The sequence below is a fragment of the Bos mutus genome, chromosome 4, assembly GCF_027580195.1.
Source record: "Bos mutus isolate GX-2022 chromosome 4, NWIPB_WYAK_1.1, whole genome shotgun sequence".
NCBI lineage: Eukaryota > Metazoa > Chordata > Mammalia > Artiodactyla > Bovidae > Bos > Bos mutus.
In genome coordinates this window covers 11,541,672-11,565,250 of record NC_091620.1, presented here as the reverse complement: position 1 = coordinate 11,565,250, position 23,579 = coordinate 11,541,672, and the positions used below count along the sequence as shown (strand labels likewise).

Sequence of the window (23,579 nt, the reverse complement as noted above, 5' to 3'; positions counted from 1 at the left end):
CTATGGAGGGTCAGAATTGCTCAAGAGCCGTCTGTCTAGACAAGGCATGGTTTGGCTTCCATCCATCCATAGTAGCCGCTGGCTACCTCCGGGCCCCTGGTCTGGCCTCTCCCTCTTTCTCTTAGCCTCCCACTGCGCCCTGCCCCTACCCCCCTCCCTGGGTCACTCAAGTATTTGCCTTAGAATCTGCCCAGTTCCTAGTGCCCCTGCCAGGCGCTGCCCTGCAGTCCCTAAGGGGAGCCCCACCCCGTCTCCTGACTGCCTCTCCATCAAGGGGTGAAGAGGAGGCCCAGAGCTCCCTCCCCCCAGGTCAGGCCTGCCTTTTGGGTGGGGTCTTCAGCCACTGGTCCCCAGGGCCCTCCCTCCATACCTGTCCCGACTCAGACAACAGAGTGCCCGCCTGCTCCCACTGTTCCTCCCCCGTCTTCAACTGCGGTCCCTACTTTTACAACCAGTCTGGCATTTCGCTTGGTTTTTCTGACAGATGGAGAAGGAAATGGCAACCCACGCCAATCCTCTTGCCTAGAAAATTCCATGGATGGAGGAACCTGGTGGGCCACAGTCCATGGGGTTGCAAAGAGTTGGACATGATGGAACAACTTCACTTTCATGAAAGTGAAAAAGATACAGGTGGTAGGGTGTTTGGGTGCGTGATCACGCTAAACAAATAGAATCTAGAGTTCTTATCATCACCGTATTTGCTGTTTCCCTGGGTTTGCTTTTGGGTGGGGAGAGAAAGAGACCAAAAAGTGCAGGTGGGGACAAGTTGGGGGAAGATTTGCCAATAAAATGTGCCCCTGAAGGACTGCGGGAAAAGGCTACTGTTTCTGGTAAAGGAAAGGGTTTTGCTTTAGGCTTGGGTTTTTATTGTCTTTTTAAACAATTTTTATTGAAATATAGTTGATTTACAGTGTTGTGTTTGTTTCTGTTGTACAGCAAAGTGAATCGGCTATACGTGTGTGTGTGTGCTCCGTCGCTTGTCGTGTACAACTCGGCGACCCCATGGACTGCACCCTGCCAGGCTCCTCTGTCCATGGGATTTTCCAGGCAAGAATACTGGAGTGTGTCGCCATGCCCTTCCCCAGAGGATCTTCCCAACCCAGGGATCCAACTTGCGACTCTTGTGGCTCCTGCATTGAAGGCAGATTCTTTGCCCACTGAACCACCTGGGAAGCCCATAGATATACATATATCCACTGTTTTTTAGCTTCTTTTCCACGTAGGTCATTACAGAGTATTGAGTAGAATTCCCTGTGCTATACAGTAGGTTCTTATTCATTATCTATTTTATACGTAGTAGCAACTTTCCTGGTGGCTCACATGGTAAAGCGTCTGCCTACAGTGCGGGAGACCTGGGTTCAATCCCTGCGTCGTGAAGATCTCCTGGAGAAGGAAATGGCAACCCACTCTAGTACTCTTGCCTGGAAAATCCCATGGATGGAGGAGCCTGGTAGGCTACAGTCCATGGGGTGACAAAGAGTTGGACATGACTGAGCGACTTCACTCACTCACTCAATGTGTATGTGTCAATCTCAATCACTCATGGGCTTGGGTTTTTAATAGCAATGATCTGATCAGAGATATTGGCTAGATACCACCTTTTGGGCCCCAAACAAGAGCTGTTTCCTCGAAACTTATTGGTTTCGTGGCTCCTTTTCCCATACACCCCGAGCCCAGCATCTCTGGGACTCTGCTCAGAGCAGAGAGGTCAGAAGAACCATACACCTGGCCCCCAGCCCCACCTCTGGCTGTCCACAGCCCTGGGAGTCCTGGAGTTGGGAGAGCTTCACCTTCTCCCCACTCAAGACCACAGAATCCTGCCACAGATCAGGCTAAGGGTGATCAGAAGCCATGTGTCCCCATGTTCTGCCTCCCTCTCCTCTCTGCTCTCTGCTCAGTGGAGCATCTGGCCCTGGGATTCAGAGTCAGATCTCACCTGAGACACAAGAGCCTTTTCTGAAAAGGGGTCCCTTCTGACTTCTATTCTCTCTGCATGTGGAAGTTGAGAGGGGTTTCCTGGGGTAGCAGAGAGGGTTGAAAGGAACAGGAGATCTTAAAAACTCAAGTGCTTAGTTTTGCAGATCAGGACACTAAGAAGGTTAAGTGACTTGGCCGAGGTCCCACCGTGATTTCTGGTCGAACAGGAGCTGGAGCACAGCTGTTCTGATTACACATCAGCTTCTCTTCCAGAAGCCAGGCGTTCTCGGGCACATTTGGAAGGTCCTTTGCGAGAGGCACACACTTCAGTGGCTTCGTTCCTGGGTGACTTCCGGGTCTGCAGGCAGCGTACCCCTGATCAGGTAAGGTGGGTGAGAACAGATAGAGGGAGATGACAGAGCAGAGGGTTCTGGCTGTGGAGGGAAGAGGCCTTGGGGTCTGGATAAGAAGAGAGGGAGGAAAAAAAGGCTCCAGGAAACCAGGCCAGCAGGACCAGAGGCATTGCCCCAGGAAGGCTCTGGACACACTTCTGCATCCTTCTCAGTTTCCAGAGGAGCCACATTGGGACTATGAGTCCTGACTCCAGCCTGCAGAGACCTCCAGAGAGAGCTGGGTTTGGGTCAGAGCTCTGCAGGGCTCCCTCTAAAGCTCCAGACCTCTTACAAACCATGAGAGCTAGAACCTACTTCTCCCCAAACTAGCACCCACTTCCTGGATGGGTGGTTTAGGAAACAAGACATTCAGAATCACTGAGGGGCAGGAGGAGGTTGCAAATCAGGTGAGAACTTTCAAGACTGAACAATCTTCCTGCAGAGGTGGGCAGGAAGGAAGATAACTGACCCATGCTGGAGGGAAATAGAAAGGAGAGGAGAGCAGGCTTATGTCCATGTCGCCACCTATGCTTTTTGGGCACCTTCTGCAAAGGGGTGAGAGTCCAGGAGGATCAATGCCTGTGAATTTTTAAATCTACAATTTCAAGGAAGCCAGGAAACAGACATATCAGTTCAGTTCAGTCCAGTCACTCAGTTGCGTCCGACTCTTTGCTACCCCATGGACTGCAGCACGCCAGGCCTCCCTGTTCATCATCAACTCCTGGAGCTAGCTCAAAATCATGTCCATTGAGTCAGTGATGCCACCCAACCACTTCATCCTCTGCCGTCCCCTTCTCCTCCTGCCCTAAATCTTTCCCAGCATCAGGGTCTTTTCCAATGAGTCAGTTCTTCGCAGCAGGTGGCCAAAGTATTGGAGTTTCAGCTTCAGCATCCGGGACATGTGCACATGTGCACACATGAACGACTGTTGTGAAACATGCTGTGACATACTGATTTAGTTAATGTATGACACGGGCTTCCTGGGTGGTGCTAGTGGTAAAGGATCTGCCTGTCAATGCAGGAGACCTGGGTTTGATCCCTGGAAGACGGCATGCAACCCACTCCAGTATTCTTGCCTGGAGAATCCCCATGGACAGAGAGGCCTGGCGGGGTACTGTCCATAGGATTGCAAAGAGTCAGACATGACTGAAGAGACTTAGTACACATGCACACACGCACTCACGCAAGCATGTAAAACATGTCCTGCAGAAACGTGTCAAATAATGTGCACGTGCCTATCCGGGAAGGTGGGACCAGCTACAAGAGAGCAGATGGTCAGCAGGTCCTACATGATGACCCCATGGTATGAGCACGCAGGTGGCTCTGAGGAGGGAGGGGTTGTGAAAGGGACACGCAAAGAGATGGAGCCACAATCAGCAACTTGAATGAAAAGAGAGCACCAGGGATTAAGGTCACTAAGTGGGGAAAAGTGCATAAGGGCTCTGCCGCAATTCAGACCCCTTAACCTGTGGAGGCCAAAGTGGCCATGTGTACATGCCGAAGCCCTCTTGATTCACTTTTCTTCAGAATCACAGGATGTTTGAATTGAAAAGGACCTTGGAGGGTTATTAGCACAAACTACCATCCAGGCGGCCAGAGAGATTCAGCACTAGAGCCCAGCTCACCTGGTTCTCAGTTAAGACATCGGATCTGAACACCATCCTGGCCTGGGTGGAGTTTCTGACGTGCGTGCGTATGTGTGTGTGTATGTGTTCACCTGCTGACATGTCATCTGCTGCCGGTTTTATGAGCTGGCACACAGGGGGGGCTTGTGAACCCAGTGACTGGAACAAACTCCAAGCTGAGCGAGCGGTGGCTTTGATCTCCATGCCCCAGCCGGGCTCCATCCTCGCAGCCTCTTGGTCTGCCCTGCCAGCCTCCCGCTGGACAACTCAGCTAAGGAGACGCCCCTGAAAGGACTCAGGGGGCAAGGATGCGCTGACGCAGTAAGCTGGACGGGGAAACAAACACAGGGGCAGAGGTTGAGAGAAAGAGAAAGAAACCAAGGGTCCCACAGAGAGATCACTCAGGGTCACGGCCACAGACACACACACCCCGTAGCATCCACCACAACCCCCCCTACCCCCCCCCACACACAAGCACACAAACCCCACACTCACCAGCACAGAGATGGAGGGAGCAGACCCAATTGCAGAAAGAACAAGAGCAGCAAGAGAGGGAAAACCAGACGGAAACACAGAAAATAAAATGCTATGTAGACATTTTGGGGCCCTAAATCAGTTGTTCTCAAGGGAACATGACTTTGCTTCCCGCCGGGGGGCCCTCAGGCAACACCTAGAGACGCTCTTGAGGGTCACAGCTCAGCAGAGCCGTTCTGCTATCAGCCCGTGCACGGACCCTATGACAGGCGGGACAGCCCCCACACGAAAGGATTAGTTGTTCCAAAATATCAGTCGTGCCAGTCTGAGGACCCATGTGCCCAAGAGAGAGCCCCTCACCCACATTGCCCATGCTCCCACTCGGGTCAGGTCAGGGCTGGGCCACAGCCTTCCACACCTGTTTAGAGTCTGTGCTGGAGTCCCATTGGCCCTGGTGACCCTACAGAGTTGGCACTGGGTGGCGGGAGGTGAGAAATGAAAGGAAAGTTGGTAACTGCAGCCACGTCTTCCTGCAACCCCCCCAACCCCGCCCCCGCTCCATCCTATGAGACAAATACCTCAACGCCTTATCGTGAATGAGGGTCTCTGCCTGGAGCCTGGTGGGACAGAGAAGGTGGGTGGGTCAGCAGGCAGGCAAACACTGGCTTAATGGGCACAAAGGTCCAGGGTTCAAGGTTTGGGTTCCAGCGTCTTCCCCCGCCACCCAGCCTGAAACTGCTGACCCCGGGGTGGGTGGGGAACTCAACTAATCAGCTGTACTGTTTGCTCAGGCATGGCTGCCTGGCGCAACTGCTTTCTCTCGAGATTTGAGGGTGGCCCTCCTCCACTCCTCTCCATGGAGACACCCCAGACCTGCACCCGAGCTTGCCTTCTCCCCTACACATAGCACGCGTGTGCACACGCAGTGCACAGACAACACACACACACACCCTCTTTGCTGCTCCCTCCAGCTCTCTGAATCAGAGACAGGTAAGGAAAGACTCCAAAGCCTGGGAGGGATCCACACATACCTCTCCGTCTCCGAGCCTGCCACCCATGCCCCAGGCCACTGGGTCCTGGCTCGCTGTGGGCTGGGCTGAGGCCAGGGCCTCCGTTCCTCTTCTGTGGGAAGAGGATCTTCCCAGGGCACTCAGCTTGCTCTGGTCAGAGTTCTGGCAGGACCAAGGGGGGCTGGGCTTCCTGTCACCACTCTGCAGTGCGACTGTGCAGGTCCCTTCCTTCTGGAACATTCTTTGCCCGCTGTGGTCGGAAAGAAAGACAGGGGGCTCTGGTGTCAGGGGAGTGGGCTTGAATCTGGCCTTGGCTATAAAGTTGGCTCTATGACCTTGGGGAACTTACTTTACCACTTTGAGCTTTTTTTTTTTTTTCCTTCCTTTGGTAAAATGCAGATGCTAATGCTTGCCTCACAGGTCTGATGTGAGGTGATGTGGGAAGATTTGGTTAAGGGCCCCTGCCAGGCAGTAGTGGGTAAATAAGTGCTGTCTCCACTGGAGGCTGCCAGGGAAAATATTTGTGACATAATTATCCTAAAAAAATGTTTGCTGTTTATCTGAAACCAAATTGAATCAAGCATCCTGTCTTCTACTTGGCAATCCACTCCTGGCGAGTGTGCTAAGTCGTTTCAGTCGTGTCCAGCTCTTTGCCACCCCATGGACTGTAGCCCGCCAGGCTCCCTCTGTCCATGGGATTCTCCAGGCAAGAGGACTGGAGTGGGTAGCCATTCCCTTCTCGAGGGGATCTTCCCAACACCGGGACTGAACCCGAGTTGCCTGCGTTGCAGGCAGATTCTTTACCGCTGAGCCACCAGTGTGGTGTTGGGGACAGTCTCTAGAATTCTGGAGTAGGGGTCTGAGAACTGTGTTCAGGGGGGCCACACACGGTCCAGAGGTGCCATTTTATGCTCTAGTTTGTGAGTTCAGAATGGATTTTTCACCTCTTAAGGGCTATAAAAGCAAGCAAAGAAGAATGTATATCAGATGCTGTATGCCCGTGTGCAGCTTGCAAAGGCCAGAATATTTGCATTTACTATCTGGCCTTTTATAGGAGAAGTTGCTGACCCACAGTTGCTGAGGGGGCTGAGAGTTTTCAATATTTATGCACCTGTCATGGGCCAGGGGAGAGACGAAGCAAAATCACGCCTGCGGGGCAGACAGGTCCAGAGACACCCTGCGAGGAAGGTGGGCATCCTGGCCCTTCAGACCCAGCGCCCTGCCCAGCTCCTCCCCCTTCTCCCACACTGACTGGAGTACCTGAAACTCAACTGACCGGTCCAGGCCTTTCTATAAAAGATCACCAGGTGTCCCAAAGTCCAGGGAGTCCTGTCCCTTCTCTCAGAAGGCCTCCCCTCCCTGGACTGGCTGTGGGGAAGCTGAGAGAGGGAGCTTTCCCAGGCCCCCACAGCTGCTGGCCTGTCTCTTTAAATCGCAGGTAATTTGGGAGGAGTAAGGGAGTGTCTTCAGGGCTCCTGCGTCTCCCAGGAGGAGAGATCCTGCCCAGGGAGCTTAGTGGCGGAGTCCCAGCTCTGCCAAGTGTAACGAACTCCTCCGAGGGAGGCCTCTTGTGTCTGGCTGCTTACACCTCGGGGAGACTCCACCGGGCCTGGAAGGCCCTGAGACGGCACCTCTCCGGGAAGAGGGTGGGCTGGCCCTCGGGGCTGCCCATGTGGCCCCCAGGCTGAGTCCAGGTGGGGTCTGGCCTTGGCCCCAGCCCCCCAGGGAGCTGGCCCTCTGCTCCATGGGGTTGCCACTGCCCAAGGAGAAGGGGCACATTCTCTGCCTGTGGAGGAAGCTCTGCAGATGGTTCCAGAGGCAGGAGCCATGGGCCCAGAGGCGGGATGAGCAGAACCTGCTGCAGCAGAGGAGGTAAGCCTCAGAGCTGCTGCCCCCTCACCCCTCCCTTCCCGGCCCCCCCCCAACCCCGGGAGCTCCCCCTCCCCTTGAGGGCACCTCTGCTGGGAAGACCTTTCTTCCAGGGCTGGCCCCTCTGGAGCATTTTGTCTCAAGAGTCTGGGCCTGTGGGGTTAGCGCCAGGTGAAAGGGGAGGGGCTGGCATGGGTAACACAGGTGCTCCCTAAGTTTAAGAGCCCATCAATTAGGCAGCCTTTCTCGTAAGTACTTTCCTGGAGCCCAGACAACTTGTCAGGCTGCGGAAGGATTAGGGCATCACAGACCTGCACCCCAGAGGTGCTGCTGCTGTGTGTGTGTGTATTCAGTTGTTCAGTCGTGTCTGACTCTTTGGGACCCCCTGGACTGTAGCCGCCAGGCTCCTCTGTCCACAGGATTCTCCTGGCAAGAATACTGGAGTGGGTTGCTGTGCCCTCCTCTAGGGGATCTTCCCGACCCTGGAAATAGAACCCAAGTCCCCTGTGCCTCCTGCATTACAGGTGGGTTGTTTATAGCTGAGCCACCGGGGAGGCCCAGAGATGCTGCTGGGTTAGGACAATTCTTTACATCTCTACTCCCTGCTCCTAGAACAGTCTCTTGGGCAGAAACACACAGTACATATATGTGCACTTGTGGAAATGAATCAATGAATGGGTCAGGGAGGGAACTGCGGACATCAGTAACCACAAAAAAAGGCAAAATATGATAATCATTCTTGTGCATTTATCGCATCAGCCATTGACGGAGTCCGAGTCTTGGAGTGGGGGAGTCGGAGAGGGGTGCTGTTTGTGAAGACGACAAAGCTGGGACTCAGCCCTGGAATTTATTACCCTCCATTGCAGGAGAGGGCCATGGGCAATGGGCCAAAATACCAGGTGCTTAGAATTCGCTGCCGAAGGCAGGCTGAGGAATTTGAGAGGCTCTAGAGTTTGAGCCCGAAGTACATCTCACTTAAGGCTTCCAGCCCCTGAAAACCGCCCCAGACTCATGCGATCGTCCCCCACCTCCATCGGTGCTCAGAGCTGGGAGTTGGGAGGAGGTAGAAGGAAGCTTGAGGCCATCCCTGTGTGTGGTTTCTCCTCCAGAACCTCCGCGGGTCTCCCCACCCAGGGGCCAGCAGGCTAGCAGGAAGTCCTCCTCCTGGGACTTTCCTGGGTCCTTAAGAGGCAGATAATATGTCTATTCACCGGGGAAAGTCCAAAGCGTGTGTGTCTGAGGGTCTCTCTCCATCTCAAAGCACAGGGGCCTGCCTGAGCCTGACCGGGAGGCTGAGGGTTAGCTGGAATTCCTGTTGTTTCCCTTCCTCTTGCTCAAGGATTCAGGGCTGGGGAGTGTGCTCCTTTTTTTCTTTTTTTTTTTTTTTTTGAGGTCTGGCTCCCCGACTCTCACAGCTGCCGCCCACCTCTCTCCCCCTGGGCCTGGGAGAGTGGGGGCTGACCACATGTTTGGCTGATGACATCTTGAGGCAACAGAACGTTATTGTTGTTGGAGACTGGGACCATCAGTGATTCCACTCATCCCCATCCAGTCTCGGGACCCTGGGGCTGGGGGAGCTGGGCAGGAGCACAGAGAGGCCCCTGGGGCTTGGAAGTCATGGCGGAGGCAGAGGGGAGGACCTGGGCTGGAGCCGGGGCTGCTCCCCGGTATCTTCTCTGTCCCTGTGTCTTAGCAACATCTGATGGGCCTTCTCTCACAGCCTTGGGCTAGGAAAGCCTGATTCACCACTCAGAGGGCTACTCTCCCCTCTTCCTGATGTCCCCTGTCAGATTTCACAGTTTTCTGGATCCTCTTTTTCCGGGACACCTGGGCCCTGGAACCTTGATTCCCCCACTGGGTGGCTACTCCCCGGAAGGACCTTAAAGTGTCGGAAGGGGAGTGTCCAAGGCAGTGTGATCACTCAGCTTTAAGGGGAAATCTGTGGGCGGCTGGACATACATGCGCTGACCATGTAAGTGAGGACAACATGACCAGGTGAGCAGGGCTGTTACCACCCCCCACCCCTGGGAATGAGGCAGACCCAGAGTGGGGGCTCCGGGTGGGGTGGAGGGGACTCCAGGAGAAGGGAGGCGCTCAAGTCTCTCCAGGAACATAGGGGAACCCAGCATTCTTCTCTCTCAGGTTGACTTTTCTTGGGTCTTCGTTGCCTTTGCCTCGGCTTAAACCCATGTTGGTGGGATCCAAGTTGAACCATCATCTTTCTCTCATTTCCTCTGCATCATCTCGGGGCTTTGTGTATGTATGTGCGTACTAAGCTGCTCAGCCGTGTCTGACTCTTTGGGACCCGTAGACTGTAGTCCGCCAGGCTCCTCCGTCCATGGGATTCCGTAGGCAAGAATACCAGAGTCGGTTGCCATGCCGTCCTCCAGGGGATCTTCCTGACCCGTCTTAATTCCTGAGATGCGATGTACTAGGTGTGGACTATAAAACGCTCAGCTAAGTTTGCGAAAAATGAACGTGACGCGTTCTCTGCTCTCCAGAAGATCACGTTCTTAGGGGCCAAGCACACCGGTCAACATCGACTTGGGTTAAAAGTGAGCTTGGCGACTGTGCTAAGAAGGCTGTGAACAAGTAGCATGGGAGCCTTGAGGAGGACAGTGCAGGCCCTGATTCTGATTGGTGTGGACTGTGCTGGGCAGCTTCCCGGGTCTGCCTAACGTGATCCTCGCCCTGAGCCCCTTGCTGGCAGGGTCATCCTCCCGGTAGTTGGCAGGAGGCAGTGAACACCAGGGATTCTTTTCTGTTTATATAGATCCCTGTATTAGTATCTGTGGGCTGGCATGGCATGCCTGTCAGAAGTGAGGGCTGGGACCTTGGATCACCCTGGAACTTCCTGCTTCAGTAAACACGTGCAGGTCCATGCATCTTGTACTTGAAAGATACAGCTTGGGCACTTAGAAGGGCGGCAAGGTCCGGAATTAGCCACTTTCCTGAGCTTTTGCTTCTTCATCCCATTGCCCAGAACTCAAGCTGGAGGGAGGCTGCCCCAGGGAGCCAGTGCACACCTCCTCCCCTCCGTGGTCACCACTCTAGCTGCTCCCTGCAACCTCACCCCAACACAAGAAAAATTGGGAAGAGCCAGAGAACTAGAAGAACCACATAATTGAGTAGTGAGAGCCTTGGGGCTAGGTTCTTGGCCAAGCATTCCATCTTGAACTCTGTCTGATCTTCTGGATCTAGCTTGGTTTCCTTTGCAGAAAAATAAGAGAATTATTCATCCTGTGTCACAGGGTTGTAAAGAGCAAGCGTGATCATATGTGAGATGTTGCTTTGGAAGCTGAAAAGCACATTTAACACCTGGGACCGCTGTGATTAAAAAGAACACAAGAACAGTCAAAAGGCAGCTTCCATTGACAGCAGGAGTTAGAGGGACTGTGAGCTCCCTGCCATCAGAGCTGGAGCCATCCAAGAACCAGACTCTGAGCCCCAAGGGGTGTGTGGGACATGCTTCTCTGAGAGGGGTTGGTGGAGAAACCAGTGGGACCCACACACACGGATCCACCTCCCATGCCTCCTCTGACTCCTCTTCAGATCCTGATGAACATGGAGAATAGGAACAGGGAAATGACCAGAGGGGTCCCAGTGCTGCCTCCGACTTGTTTGAACAGACCACCCCAGGGCTCCAGGCCTCTTTCTCCATATGGACAGATTAGACTGGGTTTCCAGGGCTTTCTAGCTCTAAAATTCAGATTTGAATTCTTCCCTAGACACGCTTGATCCTGCCCATTTCCCAGCAACCAAATGCAAAACTTCACACATGCAGGTCCACACACGAGAGTGTACACGCATAGACGTGTACACGTCCACAAGAACGTGAAGCGAGAGGATGGGGCAGAGGAAACAGGAAGAGAAGACAAGTGGCAGATCCTTGGGGCCGGAGGGAACCTCAAGGTGATCAATGACTTGTTTGCTCTGTAAAAAGTGTGCTAGGGTTTATGCCAGAAATCCTATAGCAGTGTTTCTACTAGTCCAGTATTGAACTAGACTGTTCAATTTTATAATAGTCAAGCAAAATAAGACATTCTAAATTCTGGAAACAACTTTCATATTTTTATCATTTCAGATCTTCTAATTTCTTTCATTGTCTTTTATTAATTAATCTGCAGGTGCTTAAAAGGCTTCATTTTTTGTTTCTTAGTTGAGCATTTAATGATTTGTAAGAAAACATGGATGGAATTTCTCATTCTATTTAATGTGAAAAATCCCTTCTTAAAAAATAGATTATGAATACTTACACAATGAGGTCCGGAGAAGGCAATGGCACCCCACTCCAGTACTCTTGCCTGGAAAATCCCATGGGCGGAGGAGGCTGCAGTCCATGGGTTCACTAAGAGTCGGACACAACTGAGCGACTTCACTTTCACTTTTCACTTTCCTACATTGGAGAAGGAAATGGCAACCCACTCCAGTGTTCTTGCCTGGAGAATCCCAGGGATGGGGGAGCCCGGTGGGCTGCCGTCTATGGGGTCACACAGAGTCGGACACAACTAAAGTAACTAAGCAGCAGTATACATTGAGTTCAGGGCTTCTCTGCCTTGACCCTTTTGACATGTTGTGCAGATAATTCTCTGTTACAAGAGGCTGCCTTGTTTAAGAAGCTTAGCAGCACCCCTGCCCTCTGCCAAATGTCTCCAGACTCTGCCAAATCCCTTGGAAGGAGGCAGGGAGTTATCTCTGGTTAAGGTGTGTGCGCTCAGTTGTGTCCAGCTCTTTGCGACCTCATGGACTGTAGCCCACCAGGCTCCTCTGTCCATGGGATTATCCAGGCGAGAATACTGGAGTGGGTTACCATTTCCTCCTCTAGGAGATCTTCCCCACCCAAGGACCTAAACCACATCTTTTGCATCTCCTGCACTGGCAGAGGATGCCAAATGGAGATGCATTGGCAGGAGGATTCTTTACCACAGAGCCACCTGGGAAAGACCACTGCTCTAAATCACTGTTTGTAAATAAGAGATTCTGGTAGTAAAGTTACGCCTGCTTCTAAATAAAATGAAACTGTCCCTTGGAACAGAGTGAGTATAATTTAACCATTAAAATCAGAAGACATTTTGGCAGTATCTCCTCTTCTTCGTGCCCTAGGGAGATGTCTGGTGAAGATGTATAGATTTTACTCCAGATCTAAACTTCTGTGTTGGGTTTCTTTGGAACAAACTATTTATTTACCAGGCACAAGAATCTTTGGATGGGTCTGCTATTTTCACTTTCATGCATTGGAGAAGGAAATGGCAACCCACTCCAGTGTTCTTGCCTGGAGAATTCCAGGGACGGGGGGACCCTGGGTGGGCTGCCGTCTATGGGGTCCCACAGAGTCGGACATGACTGAAGTGACTTAGTAGCAGCAGCAGCTCTTTTTTATGGGGTCCGTCTTTTTTATGGGGTGTAAGTGTAGGCAGCTGTTTGGGAGGAGTTCTCACTTACGAAAATGGCAACCCACTCCAGTATTCTTGCCTGGAGAACCCCATGGACAGAGGAGCCTGGCGGGCTACAGTTCATGGGATCGCAAGCGTTGGACACGACTTAATGCTCTCTCTTCTGCCTTACTGCCCAGGATATTAGCAAGGGCTTTCTTGGCCTCCCCCTTGTGGCCATGTGATGCTATTGCAAGTCACACCTCTGCCTGACTCAATGGGAACCATGCAGACTCTACCCTCCCTTCTTGCTGGATCCTAGAGTTTGCCACCAAGAGGAGACCAGGTCTCTACAAACCTCACTGGTTTGGGTCATAAGCCTTTTCTTCATCTAGAGTGTGATCTGATTGAGGTTCCCAAATAAAATACAAGACAGAGTTAAATGTGAATTTCAGGTAAACAATGAATAGATTGTTAGTTTCAGTTTGCCCTAAATATTGCACAGACATACTTATCTTAAAAACTTATTTGGGGGGAATTCCCTGGCAGTCCAGGGGTTAGGCCTCTGTGCTTTCACTGCCGAGGGCCCAGGTTTGATCCCTGGTTGGGGAACTAAGATAACAATTGGCCACATGGCACAGCCAAGAAAAAAACAAGAACTTATTTGTTGTGTATCTAAAATTCAACTCTGAGCATCCCCATGTTTTTATTTTGTAAATCTAGCCATCCCAGTTCAAATGGTGGCTTCCTGCCCTTACCAGGCCACTAGGGCAGGCAGTGGAGGCCAGAAACAGAACGTGTGGGGACTGGAGGTTTGAAAGGGACATTTATGGTCATCAGAGATATGTCAGAGAACCAAGAGTGGTGTCTTTGGGGCTGCCACTGACTGGCCTCCCCACTTATGTCCTGGGAAGCAGGGAGTGGACTCTGCACTCGGGTTAGAAGGCCTTTGGGACCCATTTCTAGCTTCGCCATTAACCCTTGGCCAAACAGGGCACAGAACTAGTAGCAAAACAAAGCAACAACAACAAAAACTAGAAGCTAACCGGAGGAGGGCAGAGAAAAGATAAAATTGGAGAAAGTGGCTGACCTCTGACCTCCAAGTGCCCTTAGAAGAGAAAGAGACAGATACTAATCACAGCACCCGAGGTAAAAGTAAGGCCAGAGAAGAGGGCGGAAAACTTCCTGCCGTGTGTGTGTGTGTGTGTGTGTGTGTGTGTGTGTGTGTGTGTGTTGGGGAATAGTGCTTACTCTCGAATATCTATAAAAGAGGAATTTGTACAAATTGTTGGAAAAGGTAATGGTGGTGGGAGGGGTGGTGATGGTGGTGGGGGTGATGGGCTGATCATGGTGATGGTGGTGGTGAGGGTCATGGTGGTGGTGGGGGTGATGGGCTGGGGGTGGTGATGGTGGGGGGGGTGATGGTGGTGGCAGGGGTCATGGTGGTGGTGGGGGTGATGGGCTGGGGGTCATGGTGGTGGCGGGGGTCATGGTGGTGGTGGGGGTCATGGGCTGGGGGTGGTGATGGTGGTGGGGTCATGGTGGTGGTGGGGGTCATGGTCATGGTCGGGTGATGGGGTAAGGGTGGAGGGTGTGGGGGTGATGGTGGCTGGGGTGATAGGGGGTGATGAGGAAAGTGGTGGGAGGTGCTGCAAACTTGTTTTGCAGCTGTGTGAGCACACCAAGCATGCTATTTTTTACTTAGATTATATGTTTGCCTAAGGTTGGCTTAGGGGGTGGCTGATGGAGCTAATAAAGGGGGGACAGTAAAGCCAAACCGCCTTCTGGCATTGCTACAGTTCATTCCTTCTACAGAGAGTGGTAATGAGCATCTGCTATCACACCGGGCATATTCCCAGGCACTGGGAGCGCAGCATAGAGAGTAACTAGGGTGGGGTGGGCGGCTGGATTCCAGGTGAAAAGGAGAGAGACAGCACAGCCATGGTGGGGGGAATGGTGTGCCCTGGGGTGCCGAGGCTGAACTGCTGGGTGTCAGGGGCCAGCAGGAGGAAGAAAGCATGGAAAAATAGTTGCACAAAGTCCAGAGAGGACTTCTGAGTTTCTTCTCCTTGGGCATTTAAGGACCCACAAGACTTCTGTAAACGATGCTTGCGTTTGCTGTTTAGAGAGAATGTCTTGGGAGCATCCAGAAGGATGGATTGGGGGTAAACAGGGTATAGGGGAACTAGTCAGAAGAAGATTTTGCTAATCCTGGCCCAGAGAATGAGGACATGGATTAACAGGGATCAGTGGGAATGAGGAGGCAGGGACTGAGTGGGGAGAGCCGTTGAATTGACAGGTGGCTGCCCCTGTGGCTGATGCGGGGGCCTGGGGCCAGCATTTGGGGAGACAGACAAGCCACGCTCTCTCCTCTCCCGATCACCCCTCCACCCCCAGTTCTTGGAGTCAGTTTCCTGCTACTGTGGCCTTTTTGGTGGATGAGCTCCTGTTCACATAACTGACCCTCTGTGGATAAATAGTGTTATTTGATTCACTCCTGTAGAAGGACCAACTAGCTCTGGGCCAGCAGGGAAAAGTAAATAAAGGGACCCCATGTGTCTCAGTTGGAGTCAGTTTTGATCTTTCAAAAAGCGTGCAGTTCATTGTAGGCATAAAACTGTAAAGTCAGAGATGATTTGCCTAAAACAGAGACACAGACAGGAAGCAGGGAGAGACTATAACTTGACACAAGGGCCAGAGGAAAGAAAGGACCCATGGCTGCTTTTGGACTGAGCCCCAAAGATGCCATCATAGGGAAGAAAGTGCCAGAATCAAGGGGCTTTCCTGAGGAAGGGGAGCATCACACAACAGGAGAAATACCCGCCAGCCTCTGCATGTCGGCCGCCTCCGTAAAGATAAGGGAGGCATTTCTTCATACCCTCAGTCCATGAAAATAAGGCTTATCTTGGAGGGTAACCTCAGGACTTCAAGGGAAGCTGCAAAGGGGTTGCTCCAGCGGCCAAATAGGTCAGGAGGTAAACAAGCATTTAGCTGAAACTCCTTCCTCTCCACCTGATGTGCACAGATCACATACACACACACACACACACACACACACACACACAGAGGAAAGGAAAGCTGTCTTGACACTTAACACACACAAACTATGGAAAGTCGTCTTGGATTTAGCTCATGGAAACTATGGAAAAGTTGTCTTGGATTTAGCTCACACAGACTATGAAAAAGTTGCCTTCGATTTAACTCATGCAAACTATGAAAAAGTTGCCTTGGATTAACCACTCGGTCAGAGAAAGAGAGCTGAGCGCTCAGGCAGCCCCTCCCCTGATAGAGGCCCCACCTCTCTGGATGAGGGACCTCCGGGTTCGGGGTTCATTGCCACTGAGGTGTGAGACTGAGCAAAGCCGCCCACCTTTCTTCCCAACCGGGCCCACTCCCCTCCCTTATAGGATCTGGGAGTCTCCGCTCTTGCTAGCCGCCAAAGAGAACGACATCCAGGCTCTGAGCAAGCTGCTCAAGTATGAGGCCTGTGACGTCCACCAGAAAGGTAAGGAGAATTTCCAGCTGGGTCAGCCCTGTGCCCATGGCCCTCCTCCCACTCCTCCTGCTGGTATAGCCCAGGGCCTTCTGCTGTGGGCCCCCAATTCTCTATGGGCCCCCTTCCCCTGCTCCAGAGAGGCCACGTGACTCTGCTTTTTGTCAATGCCAGGAGCCATGGGGGAGACGGCACTGCACGTGGCCGCCCTCTATGACAACCTGGAGGCTGCCACGGTGCTGATGGAGGCTGCCCCGGAGCTGGTCAAGGAGCCCATGACATCTGAGCTGTATGAAGGTGAGGGGCTGAGGGTCTGGGATGGAGGGAAGCATGACCTTGGTGGTGGACCTGGAAAATCCCATGGATGGAGGAGCCTGGTAGGCTGCAGTCCATGGGGTTGTTAAGAGTCAGATACTACTGAGTGACTTCACTTTCACTTTTCACTTTCATGCATTGGAGAAGGAAATGGCAACCGACTCCAGTGGTCTTGCCTAGAGAATCCCAGGGACGGGGGAGCCTGGTGGGCTGCCATCTATGGGGTCGCACAGAGTCGGACACGACTGAAGTGACTTAGCAGCAGTAGCAGCAGTCTGGGGAAACCAAGAGGGAATCTGGGCCCCCTTCTCTTCACCTCCCTCTTCTGTCCCTTCTTCCTCGGCATTCTCGGTGCCCCTTGTTTGAGCATTTCAGAGGTTGAGCACCTCTGAAATGGAGAGACCTAGGGTAGGAAGGATTCCCTTGTCGTTCAGTAGGTAAAGAATCTGCCTGCAATGCAGGAGACCCATGTTTGATTCCTGGATTGGGAAGCTCCCCTAGAGGAGGAAATGGCAACCCACTCCAGTCTTCTTGCCTGGAGAATCCCATGGACAGAGGAGCCTGGTGCGCTACAGTGCATGGGGTTGCAAGAGTCAGACACGACTTGGCGACTAAACCACTAGAGTAGGATAAGGCAGGCAGCACTGGGGGCCCCTGGGAGCCCCACCAGGCCCCCACCCCTGTCTCATCCTCCCCCAGAAAGACTGACCTGGTGGAGACAGGAGGGTCCCCCTGCAGGATTCTGTGAAGATAGGAGGGACCCCTACCTGGATCCTAGGGCAGAGCCCAAGCCAAGAGCTCTCTTGTCCAGGTCAGACGGCCCTGCACATAGCAGTCATGAACCGGAATGTGAACCTTGTGAAAGCCCTGCTCGCCCATGGGGCCAGCGTCTCTGCGAGGGCTATAGGCTCCGCCTTCCGCCTCACTCCTCACAACCTCATCTACTTTGGTGAGAGCAGGACCGGGGCTGGGAGGATGGGGGTGGGCACCAGTCAAGGGAGGGTGGGCTGAGGAGGCCCTGTGCCTGGGGAGACTGGGAGAGGTCGGCCCTCATAAGGCCAAAGGCCAGAGCCAAGCCTCCACCCACACCCCAGGTCCCCTCCAGCATCCCCGCCTCTGGTCCTGCTGACAAGGGGCCCTAGGCCCAGAGCGGAGACAGGGGAGGGAGTGGCGGTTGCTTGGAGACACCGCCCCTCCCCGCCTGCATCTCACGCCCAGGCCTCTGCCTCCCCAGGGGAGCACCCTCTGTCCTTTGCCGCCTGCATGGGCAGCGAGGAGATTGTGAGGCTGCTCATTGAGCACGGTGCTGACATCCGGGCCCAGGACTCCCTGGGTAAGAGCTGGGCTGGAGGTGGCAGGGGAGGCTGGGGGTGGCAGGGGAGAGGGGAGGGGCTGGGACCGCCCTCAGGCCCCCCCGGGGTGGGGGGTGGTCCTGGGGAACGGCAGGGACTCTGGTCCCAGGGGTCACGTGACACCCCGTGTCCTCTCCCAGGAAACACAGTGTTGCACATCCTCGTCCTCCAGCCCAACAAAACCTTTGCCTGCCAGATGTACAACCTGCTGCTGTCCTACGACAGGCGAGGGGACCACCTGCAGTCCCTGGACCTCATGCTCAATCACCAGGGCCTCACCCCCTTCAAGCTGGCCGGAGTGGAGGGCAACACTGTGGTGAGGGGCCCTCCCCCAGGCCCACGGGGTCCTTCTCCTGACCCTTCTTCTTACACTTCTGGCCCTTTGAAGAAGTAGATGTGAATGGTCCTCCCCAATGCTGAGGCCCTATTTTCAGCTTCGATTGGAATTTCCTTCTCTGCCCCTGTGTCGCATCTTCTTTCTCTCCCACTTTCTCTGCCCCGAGTCGTTAGGGGCTGCAAGGGTCTAGATCCCGTCCCCAGGGTGGTCTGTAACGCCCATGTTCCCCTGCCCTGCCCCCTCGCACCTCCTCTTTCCAAGCTCTAGAGGGAGTTATGGGGGAAGAGGATGAACTAGGAGGCTGATATGGAGAAGGGTTCTTTTGTCCACAAGGCTGCGATCTTTGAGTGAAGAGTGAGCCCCCTTTCAAGGGTGCAGCGGTCCTTCTGGGCAAGCGTCCCATCCACACCCCAGGACGGTCCCCTTGGCTTGCTCCTCCTCACTCACTTGCTCCCCCATCCCCAACTTTAGATGTTCCAGAACCTGGTGCAGAAGCAGAAGTACATCCAGTGGACATGTGGACCGCTGACCTCTACTCTCTATGACCTCACGGAAATCGACTCCTCAGGGGAGGAGCTATCCCTGCTGGAACTTATCGTCACCTCCAAGAAGCGGGAGGTATGGTGGGTGGGTGGGTGGGGGTGGGGCTGGTCCTCAGGCTAGGGAGCCACTAGGGACGGGAAGCAGGGGCTCTGAGCCGCTTGCTGCCTTCTCTTTCTGCTGCAGGCTCGCCAGATCCTAGACCAGACGCCAGTGAAGGAGCTGGTGACCCTCAAGTGGAAGAGATATGGGCGGCCGTACTTCTGCGTGCTGGCAGCCATGTACCTGCTCTACATCGTCTGCTTCACCATGTGCTGTGTGTACCGCCCCCTCAAGCCCAGGACTGACAATGAAACTGACCCCCGGGACAACACCATCTGGGAGCAGAAGCCACTTCAGGTGACCCCCAAGGACTAGCAGAGCTTTGGGGTGGCGGGTATCCAGCCCTCTGCCATTTTTCAGACATGTGTCACGTTCCTAGCTCACCACCATTTCTCTCCTTGCCCAGATCTCAACTACACAGGCACAAACTCAAAGACATGCACACAGAAACATACCGGTGCTCTAAGCGCAGAGTTTGAGACAGCCACACCTCACAGGTTGAAAAGAATCCGAGCGACTGGTGTCCCTAGACAAGGAGGCGGACTTGCACCCAAGGGTGGGCAGGGCAGATGGAGGGAAGCCCTGAGTCCTCTGACCATACCTTTCCTTTCAGGAGGCCTATGTGACCCACCAGGACCACCTCCGACTGGTGGGGGAGCTGGTGAGCATCTTTGGAGCTGTCATCATCCTGTTCATAGAGGTGAGTGCAGCGGGGATCTGGGGGTGAGCTGTGTGCCCCAGGGATACAGTCAGAGCTTCAGTTTACAAGCACTTGGTGTCTTCCCGGCCTCTCCCCAGATTACAGACATTTTCCGAGTGGGGCTCAGTCGCGTCTTCGGACAGACCATCCTCGGAGGACCATTCCACGTCCTCTTGTGAGTCTATTTTCCTCTCACCCCCTACCCCTTTCTCACTAAGACTCCAGTTTAACTCCCTGGATCCCTGGCCTCTGGAGAACCCCAGCTCCAGAGGCCTGGCTGTGATGTGTGTGTGACCCTGTGTATGGAGCTTGAAGCTGAGTATGTGGGTAGCACTTTCAACACGCCCTCGCTCTTGGATCCTCAGGATCACCCCAGGCTCCCTCTCATGGCCCCCTCCCCACTCTCCCCCCAGCATCACCTATTCCTGCATGGTGCTGGTGACCATGGTGATGCGGCTCACCAACACCAGCGGGGAGGTGGTACCCATGTCCTTCGCCCTGGTGCTGGGCTGGTGCAGCGTCATGTACTTTGCACGAGGATTCCAGATGCTGGGCCCCTTCACCATCATGATCCAGAAGGTCAGTGCCTCCTCCCAAACTTTCTATAGAAAGGTCCCAGAGCAGGGGCTGCAAACATTTCTGAAAAGCATCAGATCAGAGAGACCTCAGGCTTGCAGTGGTGGTTTAGTCTATAAGTCATGTCTGACTCTTTGCGACCCCATGGACTATAGCCTGCCAGGCTCCTCTGACCATGGGATTTCCCAGGCAAGAACACTGGAGTGGGTTGCCATTTCCTTCTCCAGGGAATCTTCCCTACCAGGCTTGCAAGGCCAACATGTATATAATCTCTTTGATCTTCTTCTTCTCTTCCCCCTTTAAAATTTTTTTTCAATCATCTAAAAAATGTAAAATTCTCACTCAAGGGCCATACCAAAATTGATCCAGCAATTTGGTCGGCAGGCCATAGTTGGCCAGCCCCTCCCCTATGCTAGAGGGCAGAGCTGTTGGACTTCTCAGGGTTAGACCTCTTAGAGGCTATAAGGGGCGGTTGCTCAAAAGACTGGTGTGCAGCTGGTTTCCCTTCTCTTCCTTCCCTCTAGATGATTTTTGGCGATCTGATGAGATTCTGCTGGCTGATGGCCGTGGTCATCCTGGGCTTTGCCTCGGGTAAATCATCTGAGATAGGGGCCCTGGGCTGGAGGAAACCAGAAAGCACAGGATGCCTCTAGATAAACCTGGGGGGAGGGGGGGCAGGAGGGAAGGCAGAGGCAGGAGGAGGCCACGGTGTCTGAGGATGGGATGTGTTAAGGGGGAGAGCTGCTCTTGGGATCAGGAGGGTGAATCATATGGAAAATAGGGGAATGTAAGAACCCACAGGACGGAGTGATGGAGGGCTGGGATGGTGACCCTGGAGAGGAAGCAGACAGGACCGAAGTGGGCAGCAGAGAGTGGGCTAAGGTTTAATCACATGGAACTCTCACCCCCTTGGGTGAGAGCAGCCTTCTTTATCATCTTCCAGACAGAGGACCCCAATGAGCTGGGCCATTTCTACAGTTACCCCATGGCACTGTTCAGCACCTTTGAGCTGTTCCTCACCATCATCGACGGCCCCGCCAACTACGACGTGGATCTGCCCTTCATGTACAGCATCACCTACGCTGCCTTCGCCATCATCGCTGCTTTGCTCATGCTCAACCTCCTCATCGCTATGATGGGTGACACTCACTGGCGTGTAGCCCACGAGCGGGATGAGCTCTGGAGAGCGCAGGTGAGCGCCCTCGTGGCCGGGAGGGTTAGTGCAAGTCATTCTCTTCCTGCCAAGGGCCAGGCCAAACTCAGAAGCAGGATATTTCGCCTCCCCCCCCTCCCCCCACCCCGCCCCAGTATATCTGGAGGGTTACTGCACAGGCGAAATGGACGCAAAGTGTACAGAACTGGATCAGCAATACAACCAAGCAATCCTGGAACAGCTGGAAAGAATTCCTGTTTTCTCAAAAGAGTCAAATCTGTCTTTTCTAGAATCATCAGTAAGAAATGAACCTCAGGAGTAGCGACAGTGGGCTTCCTAGGTGGTGCTAGTGGTAAAGAACCTGACTGCCAATGCAGGAGACACACGAGATGCGGGTTGGGTTTCTGGGTCAGGAAGATCCCCTGGAGGAGGCAATGCAACCCACTCCAGTATTCTTGCCTGGAGAATCCCATGGACAGAAGAGCCTGAAGGGCTATACAGTCCATGGGGTTGCAAACAGGAGAACACAACTGAACCAACTTAGCACACAAGCACAGTAGCTACAACTGCATTCACGAACTTTTGTTACTGAATAAAAACTGAAGTATCAACTTTTGGGCAATATTTAAGTCTTCAAAATTTGACCCAGAAAAACTGGACGTGTTAAAAATAACGCCAAACTCCCTATAGTCACAGAAACTATCTTCAGTCAGATAATTGTGATGGGGTCAAAAGCATGAATTAACCGGATCAAATCATCATTTTAAAATGTTCTTACAAAAGAATTTATCTCAACAAAAATAATTTCAGCAACATAAATGGGAAATCCTCCAACTAGATGGCATTTAACTGTGTTGTGTAGAAAGTAGAGTTAAAAAAAAAAACCCTAAGCTGGTGACATAAGGTTTGCTCGTGAAAATATTTTTCAATGTAAATGTATTGGTAGGAAACTTCTCCGCAGGATGTTTGTGTTTCTAAGTAGCCTTTACATCTGTAGGGTCAAAATATTGCGTAGCCCCGAGGACCCTTGCTCTTTGCTCTGCCCACCTTCCTGATCCTCAGAGCGAGGTCTCCCCACCTGCTGCAGGACTGGCCTGGCCTGGCCGCCAGGTCATTGGGTGAAGCATCGTGGGCTCAAGACCATCACTCTCTCCTGCAGAAAAGCAGTGACGAAGCTGATGCCACCAACCTCTGCTCAGCAGGGCGCTGCCCTCTGGGAAACCATGAGTCTCCCAGCTGCTGCTACGCTGTGGCCCCTCTGCCCAGAGTCTTCCCCACTCTTCCAGTGGCCTGCACTCCATCTCTGGTTTCATCCTCTTCTGCCCACCCCCGACCCCACAGGTTGTAGCCACCACTGTGATGCTAGAGAAGAAGCTGCCGCGTTGCCTGTGGCCTCGCTCGGGGATCTGCGGGCACAAGTTTGGGCTGGGGGACCGCTGGTTCCTGCGGTGAGTGACAGCATGGGCTGGCAGGCTTGTGGTACAGGCCTGTGCGCTCCCTGGGCTTCCAGTCTCACTGGGGGAAGGGAAATTGCCAGGCACCAGGGGTGGAGAGCGGCCCTGAAAGCATCCACGTTGTCCCTGGACCCAGCTCTGTGTTGCTTCCCAAAGCCTGGCATCCCCTGTGCCCACTCAGGTTGCAGACAAGGAGAAAGGCCACCGGCAGGAGGGCTGGTCCAAGGTCAGCCATTCCATCACCTCCTCTGTACTCCCCCTCCCCCAACAGGGTGGAAGAGAAACAGGATATCAACCAGCAGCGTGTCCGGCGCTATGCCCAGGCCTTCTGCCACCCAGGCTCGGAGGACGACACGGAAAGACTGTGGCTGGGCGGCCCCTTTGGCACCCACCTGTCGCTTCTTACCCCCTCAGTGTCTCGAAGTACCTCCCGCAGCAGCATCAACTGGGAGAGGCTGCGGCAAGGGACCCTGAAGAGAGAGCTGAGGGGGGTGGTCAACAAGGCTCTGGAGGACGGGGAGGGCTGGGAGTACCAGATCTGAGCTTTCCTCCTGCCTCCTGCCTCCCACCAAAGTCCAGATCTCTCACCTGCCAGGTCAGGGGCGGGGTGGTTGGGGTTTAGAACAGAATACAGGGAAACTGAGGAGCAGGCTCACACCTCGCCCCAAGCACAGGGCCCAGCGCGAATAGGGACCCCGCTTCAACCACCCTGGCCTTACCGCCCTGTCTGAGCAAAGCACTTTACAAAAGGCCGGGATGCCACCTCGGGCACCAGCCTCCATCCAGGGTCACAGCTGCAGACAGTCGCGGAGGTTCGGGAGGTGTACCGAGCAGATGGGTACCGCTGGGAGGGTGTGGGGTGTGATACCACCTTCCACCTTCCAATAAAGTCACTTCC

The 23,579-nt window shown here is 53.7% G+C and overlaps 1 protein-coding gene across 1 annotated transcript; it reads left to right on the top strand.

The window, feature by feature from the left end:
- The first annotated feature begins 7,035 nt into the window (after positions 1–7,035).
- On the top strand, positions 7,036–23,485 carry TRPV6 (transient receptor potential cation channel subfamily V member 6). Its single transcript, XM_005900913.3, has 15 exons — positions 7,036–7,290; positions 16,067–16,164; positions 16,327–16,449; positions 17,279–17,416; positions 17,702–17,800; positions 17,960–18,135; positions 18,628–18,774; positions 18,883–19,095; positions 19,412–19,498; positions 19,597–19,673; positions 19,912–20,077; positions 20,599–20,665; positions 20,998–21,266; positions 22,569–22,675; positions 22,953–23,485. Exons 1-15 carry the CDS (start codon positions 7,163–7,165, stop codon positions 23,221–23,223), a joined length of 2,166 nt encoding a protein of 721 aa, XP_005900975.1. The 5' UTR covers positions 7,036–7,162; the 3' UTR covers positions 23,224–23,485.
- The last annotated feature ends 94 nt before the right edge of the window (positions 23,486–23,579 follow it).

Bases quoted from the DNA above. Each gene is read 5' to 3' on its own strand.
- TRPV6 (XM_005900913.3), top strand. From the start codon at position 7,163: ATGGGGTTGCCACTGCCCAAGGAGAAGGGGCACATTCTCTGCCTGTGG. The intron at 16,165-16,326 runs GTAAGGAGAATT...TGTCAATGCCAG, and splicing joins CTGTGACGTCCACCAGAAAG to GAGCCATGGGGGAGACGGCA. The intron at 16,450-17,278 runs GTGAGGGGCTGA...TCTCTTGTCCAG, and splicing joins GACATCTGAGCTGTATGAAG to GTCAGACGGCCCTGCACATA.